The following is a 17,237-nucleotide window of genomic DNA, read 5'->3' as shown; positions in this document are numbered from 1 at the left end:
ATGTGCCAGGCACTATCCTGGGAAGGGCACATAGTTGTTTTTAAAACCCTTTCAAGGACAGCATGATGAAGAGGTTATTGTCATCTTCATATTACAGGTGAGGATGAACAAGATGAACCCAAATGGTTCCAGGAGTTGAGTTAGTCAGCTGGCTCTGGGTTCCAATTATCTCCTCAACTGCCCTGGCTCTCTCACCATTCCTTGTTTTCTTTCCCCACCTCACTGCTGTTTGAACCTTTAAATTGGCACCTACTACAGGCTTCCCTCGTAACTCAGATGGTAAAGAATCTGCCTGCAGTGCAGGAGACCCTGGTTCGATTCCTGAGTCGGGAGGATCCCTTGGTGAAGGGAATGGCCGCCCACTCTAGTATTCTTGCCTGGAGAATCCCATGGACAGAGGCAGCCTGGCGGGCTACAGTCCATGGGGTTGCAAGAGTTGGACACGACTTAGCAACTGAACCACCAAACCACCATTACAGACTCCTGAGTATTAGAGTTATTTGTGTGTTATCTCCTGACTGCCTGATGGGATGGGTTTTGGAGAGAAGAGACTCATTTTCAGGGCTCAAAACTGTGCTTGGCACACTGCAAGCTGTAATAAATGTTTGCAGACTTGATTGAACAGCACACCTGCCACAGTTACACTTTGTACAAAGAGCACTCCCCCTTCCCTGCCCTGGGGGACTTTTAAATAATTTGTTTAATCAAGGTTTTTGTTTTAAACCAGGAAGCGACTTGGCTTGTTTCCTGGAATTGACTTAATCTCCCCACTTGTGATCTCATTTCTCACTTGGTTCAGCACGCCCCCCCCGCCCCTCGCCCCCATCCCAGAGGTCTTAGAAAAAGGAGAACCTTAGGTCTTTGCTGTTGCCACAATATTGGTGTTTTTTTTTTTTTTTGACTGTTTCTTAATAGTTTCTTCTTCCAGCTTTGTAGGATACATGTGAACCAGAGTCCAAGCAAATATGATTACAAGCACATTTTTCTTATTCCTGGCTTTCCCTCTAACCCAGAGGAGAGCCACAAAAAGACCCACCTGCTTCTGACAAGCATGGTTAGTAGATTAAACTCTGGCTGTGCATGTGTGTTCATGAGGATAAGAGGGAATTTGCATTACAGAGAAATACCCACAGCCACGCAAAGAATCTCGGGAGACAAGCAATACCACGGGGTGGGGGTGGGGCTGGGGATGGGCTATGAGGGTCTGTGGAAGGAAGGCATCCTTTACCTGAGTGCTGAGTGCGCCTCCGTCTGGCCTCTGGGACCCTCTGAGGCTCTGCAAGAGTTTATGAGGAAAGAACCAAGAGGCAGCAGCAAAAGACAGGGCAGGAGTAAATTACGAACTGAGTTTCAGTCAAGATATTATTAAAGAAGTTATGAAAAAATGGCTCAGTAGGTTCACTGGGATGCCTGGTATTGTGTATAAATACATCTTAAGATCTTCTCCCAAGTAACTGTCCAAAGGATGTCATTTCCTTTCTTTCCCTGATCCCAGTTACTGTAAAGAGGGTGAAGTTTAATCTGAAACATGGAGAACCTGGTGGCTCAGAGGCAAAGAATCCACCTGCAACGCAGGAGATGCTGGTTCGAACCTTGATTCAGGAAGGTCCCCTGGAGAAGAATGTGGCACCCACTCCAGATTCTTGACTGGGAAATCCCCATGGACGGAGGCGCCTGGTGCGCTACAGTCCATGGGGTCCACAGGGCTGATCATGACTGAGCGACTGAACAACAACAAAACATGTTGAGAATTTAGAGTTTTGATCAAGCAAGAAAGTTAACAGTAGTTGTAAATCACTCCCTTGCTTAAGAATCTGTCATGGCTTTTCATCACCTGTGGGATAAGCAGTTTGTCTTTAATTTGAGTCTCTCCATCCCGAGGTCCCTTTGCTTATCTTATATTCTTCCTGGTCAGTCCCAGCTAACTGCTCTCTGCTCTCACCAAGACCCTTTACCCTCCGCTTCCAAAACACTCCCCACTCTCACTCCCTGTGTGTGTTTCCCTGATGAAAATGTCCTTCTATTCAAGCTTACCCAGACCTAGTAGTCTTCCTGCTGGATCGTCCTCTGTTGAGTCCAGTTCACATTGATACATCCCTGTTCTAAAAGCAGGCATCCCCAAAGACTGCTGGTGGAGTGTGAATTGGTGCCAATTGGAAAAAAAAATCAAGAGCCTCATAAATGCTCATATCCACAGGGAGTGCTCAAAGGACTAAGAAAAACATCCGAAAAGCTATTCAACCTCATTCATAATCAGTGTAATGCAAATTAAAGCAAATTAGATTAATATTCAGATAACACTTTCTACCTCTTCATTTGGCAGGTATGGAAAAATGCCAGGGCTTGGAGTCGATGAGGGCGTGTCGAGTGTCAATTGGTAAAATCCTTGGCAGGACCCCTTTGGCACTGTGAATGAAATATATATGCCAGTTGACAGAGAATCCCACCTCTAGGAATTTATCAGAAAGAGCGTGCATGCGTGCTCAGTTGCTAAGTCGTGTCTGACTCTTTGTGACCCTGTGGACTGCAGCCTGCCAGGCTCCTCAGTCCATGGAATTCTCCAGGCAAGAATACTGGAGTGGGTGGCCGTTCCCTTCTCTAGAACTGGCCCATGTGCCTTGTTACGGGCTGAGTTGTGTCCCCTAAAAAGATATACTGATGTTCTAACTCCTGAACCTGTGAACATGACTTGATTTGGTGCTTCTCATGAACCAAAATGGTTACCTTAAACGTGGTATGAACAGTAAAGAAGACTAAATTTTAAACAGTTTGCACTAGTATATGAAGGGCAGTGGCCCCAAAGTGCACCTGTGATGTCCCTGTGACACCCCCACCCCGTCTGTGCAGAGCTGACGTCACAGATGACAGCTGGTTTCTCAGGGCACTGGCCCCATGGAGTGTCTGCTGGTGGTTGTGTCTGGACGTGGCCAAGGAGGCAATCCACACACGGTCAAGTAATCTCGTCACATGACCCAATGTCTGCTATTCGTTCCTTTGCCTCAATTCTCCCAGAAAATAGTTGTCTTCCTGAGAAGACGCTCTCCCCGCAAATCAATCACATAACCCAGTACAGGTGTCAAGGCAAAACCTTTTGATCCAGAATAAATTCAGTTACCTGCTTTGCTCCATTGGCTGGTTTCATATTAAGGCGATTCACGTTAACTCATTTTTCTTTCCCGTGTGTCCCGGGCTTGTATTTTATAAACCAGATGGGGACACCAATTGAACTTTAGAGTTTGCCTCTGTGGTGCTTAAGCTGAGATTCGTAATGACAAGCCTGGCAGTCATCAGTGTATCTGCTACACTTGCAGTGATTTAGAGGGAAGGCTGTGGCTACCGCTTGGAATAAAAGTGAACAAACCCTATAAATTTACTTTAGAGGAGTTATACCGTGATCACCCAGAAACGTTTAATAGAAGCTTCTTGTGTTTTTGTCAAAGCTGAGGGAGTGCTTCTCGCAAGATCTCTGGTTTAACCAGGAGTGCCTTTACAATGAGTACAGAATAGGGCCACCTGCCCACTGGACCAGCTTCAGAACTAGCACTTGGCTGGAAGAAGTGCTGTTCTGATTGACTCAGCAGGAGCGCACACCTTATTCCATTCATGAAGGAGCAGTCGGGCTGGGGGTGCGTCATCGCTGGTGGGTCCGGAGTAGTTGGAGCAGCGAGGGGTCATCTTTCTTTCAAATCCTTGCAGAGGGGTCACTGTCTGTTTATCTGCAGAACCAGAGGGTGACCCCCCCCTGCCCCACCCTGAGTTTCCTTCACTTCCACAATATAAGGAACATAATTGGATTTAAAAGAACAGAAACGCTCTGCTGTCATTCCCCTTCCACATTGTCTTTGTTCATCTGCTATTGCTTATTCATTGATAGATTGTATTAGAGGTTAGTTTCCTGCCGTCCGCTCATGCATCAGCCCTCTGCAGTCAGGATTTAATTGTGCTGCCTGGTGATGAGCTGCTGCTTCTCCTGGCCCCTCTCTCATCCCTCCAACTCCCGCTGGGCTGAGAGTCAAGCTGATGATAATCCTTAGATTTTTTTTTTTCTTTTAACCATTATCTATCTATGCTAGGTGTCTGTTTTGTTTTACTTTATTTCCATCCCATCCAAACTCCCATTTCCTCATGACTATTCCGCAGGTGGACTAATGGCTATCATATTGTGTTTTCTATGTAACATATTTTGTAGAATATATGTACATGGCTTCCCAGGTGGCGCTAGTGGTAAAGAACCTGTTTACCAATGCAGGAGACATAAGAGATGCAGGTTCAATCCCCAGGTTGGGAAGATCCCCTGGAGGAGGAAATGGCAACCCGCTCCAGTATTCTTGTCTGGAGAATCCCATGGACAGAGGAGCCTGGCTACAGTCCATAGGGTCACACAGAATCAGACATGACTGAAGTGACTTAGCACGCATGCATATATATACATATGTGTGTGCTCAGTGGTTCAGTCATGTCTGACTCTGTGTGACCCTATGGACTGCAGCCTGCCAGACTCCTCTGTCCATGGAATTTTCCAGGGAAGAATGCTGGAGTGGGTTGCCATTTCCTCCTCCAGGGGAGCTTCCTGACCCAGGGATTGAACCTGTGTCTCCTGCATCGGCAGCCGCTTCTTTACCACTGAGCCACCTGGAAAGTCCAAGCTCTTATCATACCGTTTTAATATCTTTCATGACTTCAAAGCTTGCCCTCGTGTTTCATTTTAACTCTTACCTTCCTAGACCTAAGAATTTTATCTTCCAACTTTCTTTTTGTGAACAGAAAATAAGTTCATGATTTTTGTCATCTTGGCCTTTTTCACCTCAGCCATGTCTTAATTTCCATTTTATAATTTGAATTTCTCTATTTAGAAGAAATGAAACTTTCTCAAGCTTTGGTTCTAGGTACTCAAAAAAAAAATGTCTTCATTCTTTTGGTAAAGACTTGGCATACCTGTTTACTTACCTGTCCCAAGAGATGTTAGTTATCATGTACCCAAAGACTGAATTAAGATGAATGGAAATGCAGAAAAAAAAGAAAAAAACCCAACTTTGCCTTCTCTTTCTGACAAAATTCCTTAAGCTTAGGTCTTTTGCAGGCATGTTGGTATGTTTGTGTGTTGAGGGGAGGGTTGTTGGTAGAAAGAAATCTTCCTGCTCAGGGATTATTTAGCCAGGTTTCTCTGAATTCATGTCTTTAGAGTGACCAAGGCAAGACGTGCATTTGTGAATGATAACTCATATAACACTTGCTGTAAAGACTTAGCTCTCAGACATAGGTTCTTTGGGGAGGACATAAACTCTAAAAATATTAACACAACTGTTTCCTCTATTCCAACCACCAGGCCATGTCATCACCGACAAAGAGAAAAACTGGGTGTTTCTTTAATTACCTCTCTGCGTGCATTTGTCCCTAATACTCTCTCCTCAGCTTCTCTACTTCCTGTTCATTGAACAGATACTGCGTTCTGCAAAATAAAGTCACCGTCTTTCTGGACTTAAGGACTTCGGTGCCCTCACGGCTGACGGCAGAGGGACTGGGTGAGGGAAGAGGCAGGTGGTTCTCAGATGCCCTTGCTGCTGATGGTAAATCCTGAACAGGTCGGCTCATTCTTTTTAACATTCATTTGTTATGAACTTTTACAAGTACCGATTTTCTCGGGGGACTTTCTGACATTCTCCCGCACCTGTTGGATCACACTCTCAAAGCGGAATTACGACAAAGAACCTCAGGGTGCAGCACCTTCTAAATGGACCTCAGAGTTATTGCTATTGATTGGCCTTGGGAATTGCTGAAGCACAGAAAGGCTGGGCTTTTAACTGGAATTCACACTTCTTTGGTGTCCATTTCAAGGCTTCACTGAACATTGATCAGCAGGAAATGGCTTCCCAATGGTAAGTGAAGACTAGGCAATGTGAATAATAAGAACCGCAGCTCTTAATGTACAACATGTGCATTTAGAACCATCTACGCCTCCAGACACATTGTAAATCCCTGTTACCTAGCTCACTGGCTGGGATCCATTTATCCATTATCCGGCATTACGCCCTCATCTCAAACTAGGCTCGGAACATATTCTGGACACCATGTAACTCTAACCACATTTAACCAAGCTATGTAAATTAATCCAAAACATGAAGCCAATATGTGCTAAGCTCCTTTTAAGAAAAATGGGCCGGGGGGAGGAGTTCACAGCAAATGAAGGTTAAGGAAGGCTGCATCTGTTTGAGACCTGTCTTTGGGGAGTGACCGTAACTGCACCGCTTTTAGAAAGATTACCTGCCAAAGAGATGTGTAGTTCAGTGCCTGGAACTTTCTTTGCTGAAAGGCTGAAACAGAGCTTCTAAGTAAAACAAGTGGAACAAAACACAAAGAATTGCTTTAAGGATAATTGAAACTATTTTGGACTTTTTTATTTATTAATCTGGTTTCTAATATAATTTTAGTTAAATGAAAGACATTCACAAAGAAGAGTAGGCATACATACATAATTTCCTTCTTCCATTCTAGTTTACATGCTGTTGCTTTTAGAGAGTGAAATTTCCTGGTTATTTCACAGGGATAGAAAGCCTAATTGACTTTACAGAGAGAATATTAGCCCAGCCTTTTCACAACTTCAACCTCTGCAGTTCACCATGTTCACCGAAAAAAAAAAAAAAAAAAAAAAAAAAAACCAACCCAAAATACCCGACAAAACAAACTTAGAATAAGTGACATTGAGAACTGTTTCTTGGCCTACAAGATGGGAGGAATCTCCGTGTTTTGAGAACCATCTCAAAATCCAGCAATTGCTGTAAATAAACGGAGACTCAGAAAATGGTGCAGCCCATCTAAGTAGACAGGCTCTTAAAGCATGTTTTTATCTGGAAAATAAACTCACAAGTGCCTGGTGAGTATTAATATCCATGTGCCCAGGTATCTTCATTATCTTCAGCCAGTCTTTGCTCCATGGGGGGTAAGCAACTTTTCAACATGGTTTCCCTACTTCATTGACCGTGAGCTGCACATATCAGTTGTGTATATATATAAAATACTGCTGTGAAATAAATTTAAAGTTTCTATCATGCAGGGTGTGTGCAGTTTAAGCAGAGAGCCACTGGGCTATGTGAAATAGTCACATTAGTTGTTCATGTTTTCTTATTTATAAGCCATTTCAATCACACTGGGGCATGGTAAGCTGCAAATCACATCACACCTAGGTGGGAACTTGGGGCTTTATACACAGGAGTTCTGGCCCTTGGCTGTGTTGCACCTGCTGATGTTGACAGAAAAGCTCCCTGGCAGTCTCCCTGACTCCGAATCTAATGGTTGTACAACAATGCCTCATGTTTCCACACTCTTGGACTTGACTGCTTGGCTTCTTAACCACAAGCTGGAAAGTAAGACTTCCAATAGGTCCACTGACTTGGCCTTTATGTTTGGGTTTCAAAGTATCTGCAGCCAAGGATCCATGGCACCTCCCCATTGTGTTATGAAGCAGATAAGAAACAGCTCTAGCTTACATACAAGGCAAAGAGAAACAGAGAGGGTCAGCCACTTGGCTGAGGTCACAGAACATGTCAGACAGAGAAAAGGGCTTGCACTCCATCAAGTGACTCTCAGGATCACTCTCACCAAAACATCATTTTAAAAATGGCATCCATTGGTCTTCAGCCCAAATCAGTTGGACACACTGATTGTTCCACATGCGGCGGTTCTATTGGGACTAGCAATTTTGACCTATTTTTGGCTGGCTCATTGGAATTCAGTTTAACAACTGTTGCCTTTCTCTTTGAAAACTGCTTGGGCAGGATGGTGAAAAGGAGGAAAAAAATAGTAACAGCTTCCAATCAGGTACTGATCATTTGGAGATGTGAGATGTTAAGGGACCATGAAAACGTTTACAGCATAAGAGAAAGGAGAGAGTGAAAAAGAACACATGGAAGAATAGAAAACAACAGATGGAGAAAGAAGTAAAAGTTTCACACTGACACGGCATATTCCTAACAGAGACATGTGCTTTTCCTTTGGAAGTTACTACGGTTTGTGTCGTTGTGCCCAACTCTCAGCGCCATCTAGTGGCTGCCCCACAGATGTTCAACAACAACATGAAATCTACTTTTGGGCTCACGCCAATTTCTTTTCCGAGCCTCAGAAATCCTGCTCCTGTAAGTAAAGGATGCTTGCTTTTCAAGTGCAGGGCAACAGGCAATTTTCCAACAAAAACTCTCAAACTCTTGTCTCCAACTCAACAAAAACTTCCACACAACAGGTCCTCTCTCTCTCTTTTTTTTTTTTTTTTTCCGAGCAGTTGCTTGAAAGCCACAAGGGGAAATGTTGTCTTTTATGCTAAGGGCCAGAGAAGAGCTTAAGAATATAACTTCTTACCTCCCAAGCTAGCTTCCTTGAGCTCAAGGGAATACACTGAGAGCTCAGACTGGCACTGATTTTGCATTCATTCAAAGTCTCCAATCCTAGCAACTCAAAACAGACATGCTTGGTTTGTACACAGAAGATGTTTCCTGCACGAACAAGCCAGGATCAATCATCAGTTGCCCCTGAAACTTTAAAAAAACCTCTTATTTAAAGGAAACTTTGTTTTGTTCTGGTTATCACTGAAAGAGCCACCACCAGCCTCTTAGTGCTCTGCTGGTGAGCTGTTGGGATCAGCTTTGGCCGGATATGATTGACTAAGCAAGGCTGGGCACTGAACTTGGGTTGTAATGCCATGGCTGCCTGGGGAGCTGGAAAGAAGAGGGCAGCATCCTTTTGTGCACGTAAACAAAATTAGCATTTAGAAGGTACTACATGTGGCCTTCGCAGATAGAGTCAGGGATCTGGGTGAAGACTGCAGTCCCATATTGGAGACGTCCAGCACGCATTTGGTACGTTACTTCACTACTTAAATCCTTATCCACTGTGTTGTGTCCTGTCCGCTGGCTGGGCTACTACCCCCTTCAGGGCAGAGACCATCTCAAATGATGCTGAGATGGGAGAAACACTGACCCCTGCAGGCATCCGGGTGCCCTACGTTCGAAAATTTGTGGAGAAGTATTAGGTTTTATTTTACACTTTTCTGTGACAGGAAAAAGAAAAGACAGAGGAGAGAAAGGGTAGGAACATTTTAGTTGAAGGGGATACGTTTGATTGTTTTCTTAATATTTTGGAAAGAAAGGGAAAGTGCTCAGATAATGTATGTAGAATAAAACTGTCATGGGAAGTACAATAAATAACAAATTTCCATCTGGTGTTATTTGTCAAGTGTAAAAGTGATACCTGTCAAATAGGTTTTAAGAAATCAGAAACGTTTTAAAATATAAAGTTTAAAGTTTGCTTTTTCAATTTGACAATATAGAAAATAATCCTTAATGGGAGTCATCTTGGTCAAATTAATAATGTTTGTTTTCAATATGTCCTTGTAAATGTCACGTTTTTCTAATTATTTAGTTACAATGAATGCTTTTCATGTTAAATGCATTTTAGGGAAGAATGATCAAGACTTTTAAATAAAGGGTGTTACGCTCATGCCTGAGGCCAGCAACTGTAAAAGGGCAGTAGAATCCCCTTTTGTTCTGTGACCTCGACTTAAATGTGGCTTAACTGGCCCACTGTCTCCTTGGGAATGTGCCAGGCACTGGTGCCAGGTGCAGCGAAGATAACACGTTCCATCACTCAAGAAACTGAGATCCTCCAATAAGTTAGCTATCCCGAAGTGTCTTGAATACATCACCCAAACAAACTAGAATTTCCATTTTCTCAAGGTAGGCCACCCGACCAACAGTACCATTTTAACCTCATCTTACCTCCTTCCAGGAGGAGAAAGAAAAAAGTGTTATTTAATGCCTCAAAACGTTGGAGTCTAAGAAAATTTTAACATCCTTATCAAATCTAACAGCCCGAACTGTAATGATCATAAATGTTAAGTCATTCTAGAAATAACTTTTGTGTAATCTTCTTGTAAAATAAATACATGAAATTATTTTTTGGATGCTTCAATAGGAGAGTTGTCCCACTGGTCTACAGAAACAGTCAATTAGTTTTAAATAAATAGTTCCTTGCTGGAATTAGTTGATCAAGGCTCCTGAATAAGCTGAGGTCTGGCTGACCAGAGATGTCCATTCTCTGAGAAGCAACGGTCAGTTCCCAGGTTGTGATGAACCTGAACTTCAGACGTATCTGCCAAAGACAAAGTCCCTGAATCACGGCCGTGCGTCTGTTTAGGATGGAATAATACATGGAGTAGATCAGTTAGAATAGGGCAGGATTTTGCACATGATTCCAGAATAATAGCAATAACAATCGCAATCACAACTTGGCTTTATTTTGGTCCGTCCATTCAGAGACACTGTCTGCTAAGGATCTTGTCACAGGCGCATAAAGACCAGATAAAGCAAAAGAAGAAGAGCAACCTAACTTAAGCATTCTCTAAGAAGTGTCCACACTCCTGCTACCAACTATAGAAGACACAGAGCCAACACATCTCAACATCTGGCTCTAATTCCTCACCATGGTGCTTACACACACTTACAGTCTAACCTAGTATCTTGTAGGTAAAGCAGAGGGAAAACCCTTTGTCTTGGCTGATCACCAGGTATTGTAGCTGACAGTTACAGACACCGGATAGGTCTAAGACTACAGATGTGGAGCGGTGTAATCGCGTAGAATCTGATTCAAAGTAAAACCAGCGATCCAGTAGGGGAGTGCTTCCCCTGGGTCTGAAAGCGTCTCTGGGTTGTCCTGATGGTTCTGTCACACAGGAGGGAACGCACCCCTCTGCCTCCAGTGGGAACTCTCAGAGAACCGGCACACACTGAGGTCTCTCTGAAAACTGGTAAATCACAGGCCCTTCCTTTCCTTTTCCAATTCACAGGACACCAAAGAAATATCTTATGAACACTAACTAGTTACTACCACAGCCCATCAGAGGCTGACTCTATGTAAAAAGAAGAAAACGCGGGAGGCCGTGTACATGTGCATCAACGTTTCTCCAGGAAAAATATCCACGTACTAAGGGCGCTGAAAATTGTAGAAAACGGGCCCTGTTCCTGTGAGTTTTCAGAACACCTCTCTAAACACACACAAAATATTCGACAGATAGTACCTACAAATGTTGACCATTGCTTAAACTCTAAAAGCAGTTTTTGTATTATTTTGTTTTGATACAGAAGGGGAAACTCAGCTATAAAGAAATATCAAAAAGTTGTGTTTTTTTTTTTTTGTGGCCGTCCGTCTCCAGGAGTTTGCGGTCGCTTGCCTCCCCAGCTTGTGCTGATCTCTGCAGGGCGTGCTCAGGGCTATGAAGTAGGGTGCTTCCGTCCCTTGCCCTCCTCCCTGGTCACGCTCCCCCCTCTCCCGCCCCCCACTTCCCGGAGCCCAAGCGCCGCGCCTCAGATGAGCCATTCCTTCTTGCTCTCGTCGATGGTCTCTGTGAAGTTGGGGTCGTTGTTCATGATGGCGGCGTCGGCGCTCTCGGCGGACTCCGCGCCCTTCGCCTCGTTGGTGTGGTAGGTGCCCTTGTGACGGAACATGTAGCGAATGAGGAAGACCAAGGTGCAGAGGATGGTGAAGATGACCACGGCAATGACCCCTGGGGGACACAGGACAGAGGGGCGAGAGGTTAAACGCGGCCCGAGGAGCCCGCCGGCGCGCCTCCCCTCGTCGCCACGGCTCCCTCAAGGCGCCTCTCCCACAGCAGCCACGGAACTCCCGAGCAGCGAAAACCCACAGCGCCGGAGGGCACAAGGAGACCGGGTTCCGCAGGTATATTTGGAGATTTCAACACTTTCCTCCTACGAGTTGACCGAACGATGAAGCAGAAAATCAGTACGCCTTCAGAAGACCTCAAAAACACTGTTAATGAACTTGACCTAAGGAAGTAATACCAGACCTACACGTCTGTCTTAGAGGAGAAGGATATACCACTCAACTCGTTTTATGAGGCCAGAATTATCCTGACACTATTACCAAACACACTAGAAGAAAATGATGGAGCAGTGTCTCTCCCAAATACAACTGTAGCAAATCAAACCCAGCAATATGTAAAGGGGAATAGATGATAACAAAAAAAGGTATTAATTCTAGGAAGGTAAGATCGAGTTAACATTTAAAAATAAAGCAATGTTATTTACCACATTAAGGAAATAAAGGAGAAAAACCTTTATCAATAAATGCACATGCCTAAAAAAGAAATATGAGAAATTTCAACACCCATTTATCATGAAGCCTCTCAGGAAACTATCAGTAGAAACTTTCAACCTTGAAAAAGGGCATCTTTGAGCAATCTGCAGCTAATATTGCAGTTAATAGTGAAAGATTAAACACATTCCTCCTAAAATATGGAAAAATGCACGAGAGTCAACTCTCATCACCTTAACTCATGACTGTACTAAAAGTGCTGCTGCTGCTGCTAAGTCGCTTCAGTCGTGTCCGACTCCGTGCGACCCCATAGACGGCAGCCCACCAGGCTCCCCGTCCCTGGGATTCTCCAGGCAAGAACACTGGAGTGGGTTGCCATTTCCTTCTCCAATGCAGGAAAGTGAAAAGTGAAAGTGAAGTCGCTCAGTCCTGCCCGACTCTTAGCGACCCCATGGACTGCAGCTCACCAGGCTCCTCCATCCATGGGATTTTCCAGGCAAGAGTACTGGAGTGGGTTGCCATTTCCTTCTCCATTGCATGAAAGGAAAAGTGAAAGTGAAGTCGCTCAGTCGTGTCTGACTCTCCGTGACCCCACGGACTGTAGCCCACCAGGCTCCTCTGTCCATGGATTTTCCAGGCAAAAGTACTGGAGTGGGTTGCCATTGCCTTTCTAGACAGTGGAATAAAATAAAAACAAAACAAAAAGTGTACTGATTGAGAATGAGAACTCTATTCTCAGATGACAGGACTGTCTATGTAGAAAATACTAAGGAATATACAAAAAAAAGTTGCTGGAACTAACAGTAAACTTAGCAAGGTGAAATTTATATTTTCATATATTAGCAAGAAGTATTTGGAAATGAAAGTAATAAAATAGTGCCACTTACAACAGAATGAACTGAACACAGCTATTCAAGACTGTACACTGAAAATCATAAAACCTTGCTGAGACAAACTAAAGAAGACCTAAATAAATGGATGCATATACCATATTTCAATGTCAATATTGTTAAGCTGTTCATTTATAGATTTAATGCTATCAATGAAAATAATAGCAATTTTTTTTTTAGAAATGTATAAGCTGATTCTAAATTTTATATGGCAATGCAAAGGACCCAGAAGAGTCAAAATAGTTACCAAAAAAAAAAAAAAAAAGGAAATGATTGTAGAACTTACATTGCTTATTTATTTATTTATTTATTTTTAGTGTTTCCACTTTATTGCTCAAGCACGGAACTTGAGGCAAGCCTGGACGTGCAGAGAAGAGGCTGAGGGGGTGGGGATGCGACCTGGCTGAAAAGGGACACTGACAGGAGGGGGTACAAGGGTGGTCACCATGACACCAGAAGACAGCATCAGCCACGACAACTGGGCTGAGGAGGAAGGGAGTGGAGGTAACGGGCACAGCAGTGGTTTTCCCATGCCCCTAGCACCCCTAGCACCCTAGCAGCCACTTCCCCTCCTCCCTCCTCCTGGTCCGTTTCCAAACACGCGGCCTCCACGTGGGTGCTAGGGGCATGGGAAAACCACTACATTGCTTATTTAAAGACTTACTTTAAAGATACAATAATAAAGTAAGAGTAATACTGGCCAAAGAAAGATATGTAAATCAACAAAACAGAATAGAGTCCAGAAAAAAGACTTACAAATATATAGTCAATTGATTTTTGACAAAAGTAACATGGAAATTAAATTGGAAAAAAAATAATCTTTTCAACAAGTGATCTCAGAATAACTAGATATTTGTTTGGCAAATGATGATTTTTTACTTTTATCTCATACTATATACAGGTATTAACTCAAAGTGACTATGTGTATGTGTTAGTCGCTCAGCCGTGTCCAGCTATTTGTGACCCCACAGACTCTACGCCACTGGGCTCCTCTGTCCATGGAGATTCTCCAGGCAAGAATACTGGAGTGGGTTGCCATTTCCTTCTCTAGGTGATCTTCCCAACCCAGGATCAAACCTAGGTCTCCCACATTGCAGGCAGATTCTTTACCATCTGAGCCATCAGGGAAGCCCCCCAAAGTGATTATAGACTGAATAATTAAAAACAAAAGCTATAAAACTTCTGGGAGAAAACAGGAGAAAATCTTTACAACCTTGGGGTTGGCAGATTTTTAGAAAGGATTAAAAAATATCACAAACTGTAAAAAGGTTAGAAAGTTGGACTTTATAAAAATTAAAATCTCCTGCTTTTCAAAAAGTACCACTAAGAAAACTAAACAATGAGAATGCAAGAAGAACTCTTACAACTCAATAGAAAGAAGTCAGACAATCCAATTAAAAGAGGAGAAAGATTTAAATAGACACTTCACAAAAGATTTGCAAACAGTGATAAGCATGGAAAAAGATGCTCAGAAGTCATCATATAGTTGCACATTAAAACCTCAGTGAGGGGGCTTTCTTGGCAGCTCAGTGGTGGAGAATCCACCTGCCAATACAAGAGACACGGGTTTGATCCCTGGGCCAGGAAGATCCCTTGTGCTGTGGAGCAACTAGGCCCGTGTGCCACAACTACTGAGCCTGCGCTCTAGAGCCTGGGGGCTGCAACTGCTGAGCCCATGTGCCACAACTGCTGAAGCCTGAGCGCCCTAGAGCCTGTGCTCTGCAACAAGAGAAGCTACCACAATAAGAAGCCTATGCACTGCAACTAGAGAGTAGCCCCCCCCAAGCCCCCCTTCAACTAAAGAAAAGCCTGTGCAGCAATGAAGACCCAGCACACCCATAAATAAAATTAAAAACAAAATGATACTGTCAACAGAAAAAGACTTAAAAACAAACAAGGTGCAGTGAGTTACCGCTCATCAATGAGATGGCTACAGAGATTGACAGTGCCAAGTGCTGGCAAGACTGTGAAGCAGTTTGACCTCTCAGATATTGCTTATGGAAGCATAAAATGGTTCAACCATTTGGGAAAATTATATGGCAATTTCCTGTAAAGTTAAATATCTACAATAACTCAGCAATTATACTCCTAGGAATTACCAGAGAAACTAAAACTTTTGTTTACAAAGGCCAGAACTTGGACAAGAATATTCACAGCAGCTTTTGTCCAAACAGCCCAAGCCTGGAAACAAACCAAACATCTATCAGCAGGTGAGTAGATAAAGCAAACTCCTTCATTCATACAAAGGAATACAACTTGGCAGTAAAAATAAACAGACCATTGGTAATACAACGGTGTCAACAGATTCTCAAAAACACGTCAAGGGAAAGAAGGCACAACAGATTACATACTATGTGATTCCATTTCTGTGAAACCCTAAAAAGAGGCAAAAGAAATCCACGTGACAAAGGCAAGTGGAGTGGGAGAGGGGCGGATTACAAGGGGTATGAGAGAACTTTTAGTGGGTGGAAACGTTCTGTGTCTTGATTGTGGCTGTGGTTATAGGAATATGTTGGAGAAGGAAACGGCAACCCGCTCCGGTATATTCTTGCCTGAAGAATTCCATGGACAGAGGAGCCTGGTGGGCTGCAGAAGGGGTCGCAAAGAGTCAGACACGACTGAGCGACTAACACTATAGGCATATGTGTTTGTTAAAAGTCATAATGTGTTACATTTAAATAAGTGCATATTATGCTTCAATACTCCTGCCTGGAAAAGCCCATGGATGGAGGAGCCTGGTAGGCTGCAGTCCATGGGGTCGCTATGAGTCGGATACGACTGAGCGACTTCACTTTCACTTTTCACTTTCATGCATTGGAGAAGGCAATGGTAACCCACTCCAGTGTTCTTGCCTGGAGAATCCCAAGAATGGGGGAGCCTGGTGGGCTGCCGTCTATGGGGTCACACAGAGTCGGACATGACTGAAGTGACTTAGCAGCAGCAGCAGCAGCATGCTTCAATAAAGTTGATATTAGAAAAGCAAAATAATGAGGATAAAGATTATACCAGAACGCTGAACAATGTGATTTATGCACCATTCCTGAATGTATTTGGGCTTCCAGGCGGCTCAGTGGGTAAAGAATCCTGCAATGCAGGAGACACAGGAGACGCAGGTTCTATCCCAGGGTTGAGAAGATCCCCCGGAGGAGGAAATGGCAACCCACTCCAGTATTCTTGCCTGGAGAATCCCACAGACAAAGGAGAATGGTGGGCTACAACCCATAGGGTCGCAAAGAGTTGGACATGAGTGAAGCAACCTAGCATGCACGCACACAGGCTCGGAATGTATTGGGATTCTGCAGGCAAGAATACTGGAGTGGGCTGCCATTTCCTTCTCCAGGGGATCTTCGCAACCCAGGGATCGAACCTGGGTCTCCTGCATTGTAGACAGACGCTTTATCATCTGAGCCGCCAGGGAAGCCCTGTAATTTAATAGTCACATATATATAGGTGTCCACTTTCTTCCTGTGGAAAATAAACCTACTGACTAAGCTGAGTTGATTGGCTGAGTTTAAAATCCTTCATATGCTTAACAGTATTAGCTGTCTTCAGAGAGACAGGAAACATCTTTATAAAATAAGGCGGAAGAAGCAGAGAGAGAAGAAGGCAAAGGTGATATTTACTGATCCAAACACGAGGAACTATACTAGGAGAGTCAAAATATTATGCAGGTTTCTATGGTGGGAAGAAAAGCCTGGAATATTCAGATACTCTGGCTTATTAATGGTCTGATAATTTTTATTAAGATAACTGAAACCAGACTGGCATAGTCCTTCCCATTTTTGTAGCAAGCTACTCTGGATCATTTGGGATGCAAGAGGATGATGAGGGCATAAACAGATGTCCTGGCTGTTGCCATGTCATGTTGCCATGACAGCCTGCTTGTGTATTCAGATGCTGGTTAGCTTCCTAATACTACTGTTCTTTTCCTTTTTTTAAGTAATAAGTCAGCATTTAAAAAGAGCCAGGTTACACTTACCAGTTTCTCCACATCTGTACTTCTCAATCTTCAGCCATATTTAAACAGCAAAATAAATAAAGTACAGGTCTAGATGACTCCTTTTCCTCTGGACAATGCTTTTATTGAAAATGAGCACTCCCCACAAGTGAGGAAGCGCCTGTCCTGTGCGTCACCTACCTCCAATGATGGCCGAGTTTCTGTTGACTCCATTTCTTATGGCCTGGCCTTGTCCTGGGTTATATGGAAAATCAGCACTGGCTGTAGAGGAAGAGATAAAAAGTCATGTATAT

The 17,237-nt window shown here is 43.6% G+C and overlaps 1 protein-coding gene across 1 annotated transcript in view; it reads right to left on the bottom strand.

The window, feature by feature from the left end:
• Positions 1-6,368: 6,368 nt before the first annotated feature.
• The window catches only part of CNTNAP2 (contactin associated protein 2), a 2,308,807-nt gene continuing 2,297,938 nt past the window's right edge, over positions 6,369-17,237 (bottom strand). Inside the window, exons 23-24 of the mRNA XM_025292067.3 lie at positions 17,125-17,205; positions 6,369-11,548 (exon numbers count right to left, since the gene is read on the bottom strand). Of these exons, the coding sequence (XP_025147852.3) occupies positions 11,349-11,548; positions 17,125-17,205 (281 nt within the window). The 3' untranslated portion in view covers positions 6,369-11,348. The remainder of the gene's footprint in view (positions 11,549-17,124; positions 17,206-17,237) is intronic.

Source organism: Bubalus bubalis, chromosome 8 (genome assembly GCF_019923935.1).
Source record: "Bubalus bubalis isolate 160015118507 breed Murrah chromosome 8, NDDB_SH_1, whole genome shotgun sequence".
Taxonomy (NCBI): Eukaryota; Metazoa; Chordata; class Mammalia; order Artiodactyla; family Bovidae; genus Bubalus; species Bubalus bubalis.
The sequence above is the reverse complement of the archived record's forward strand: the minus strand, read 5'-3'. Positions and strand labels throughout refer to the sequence as shown.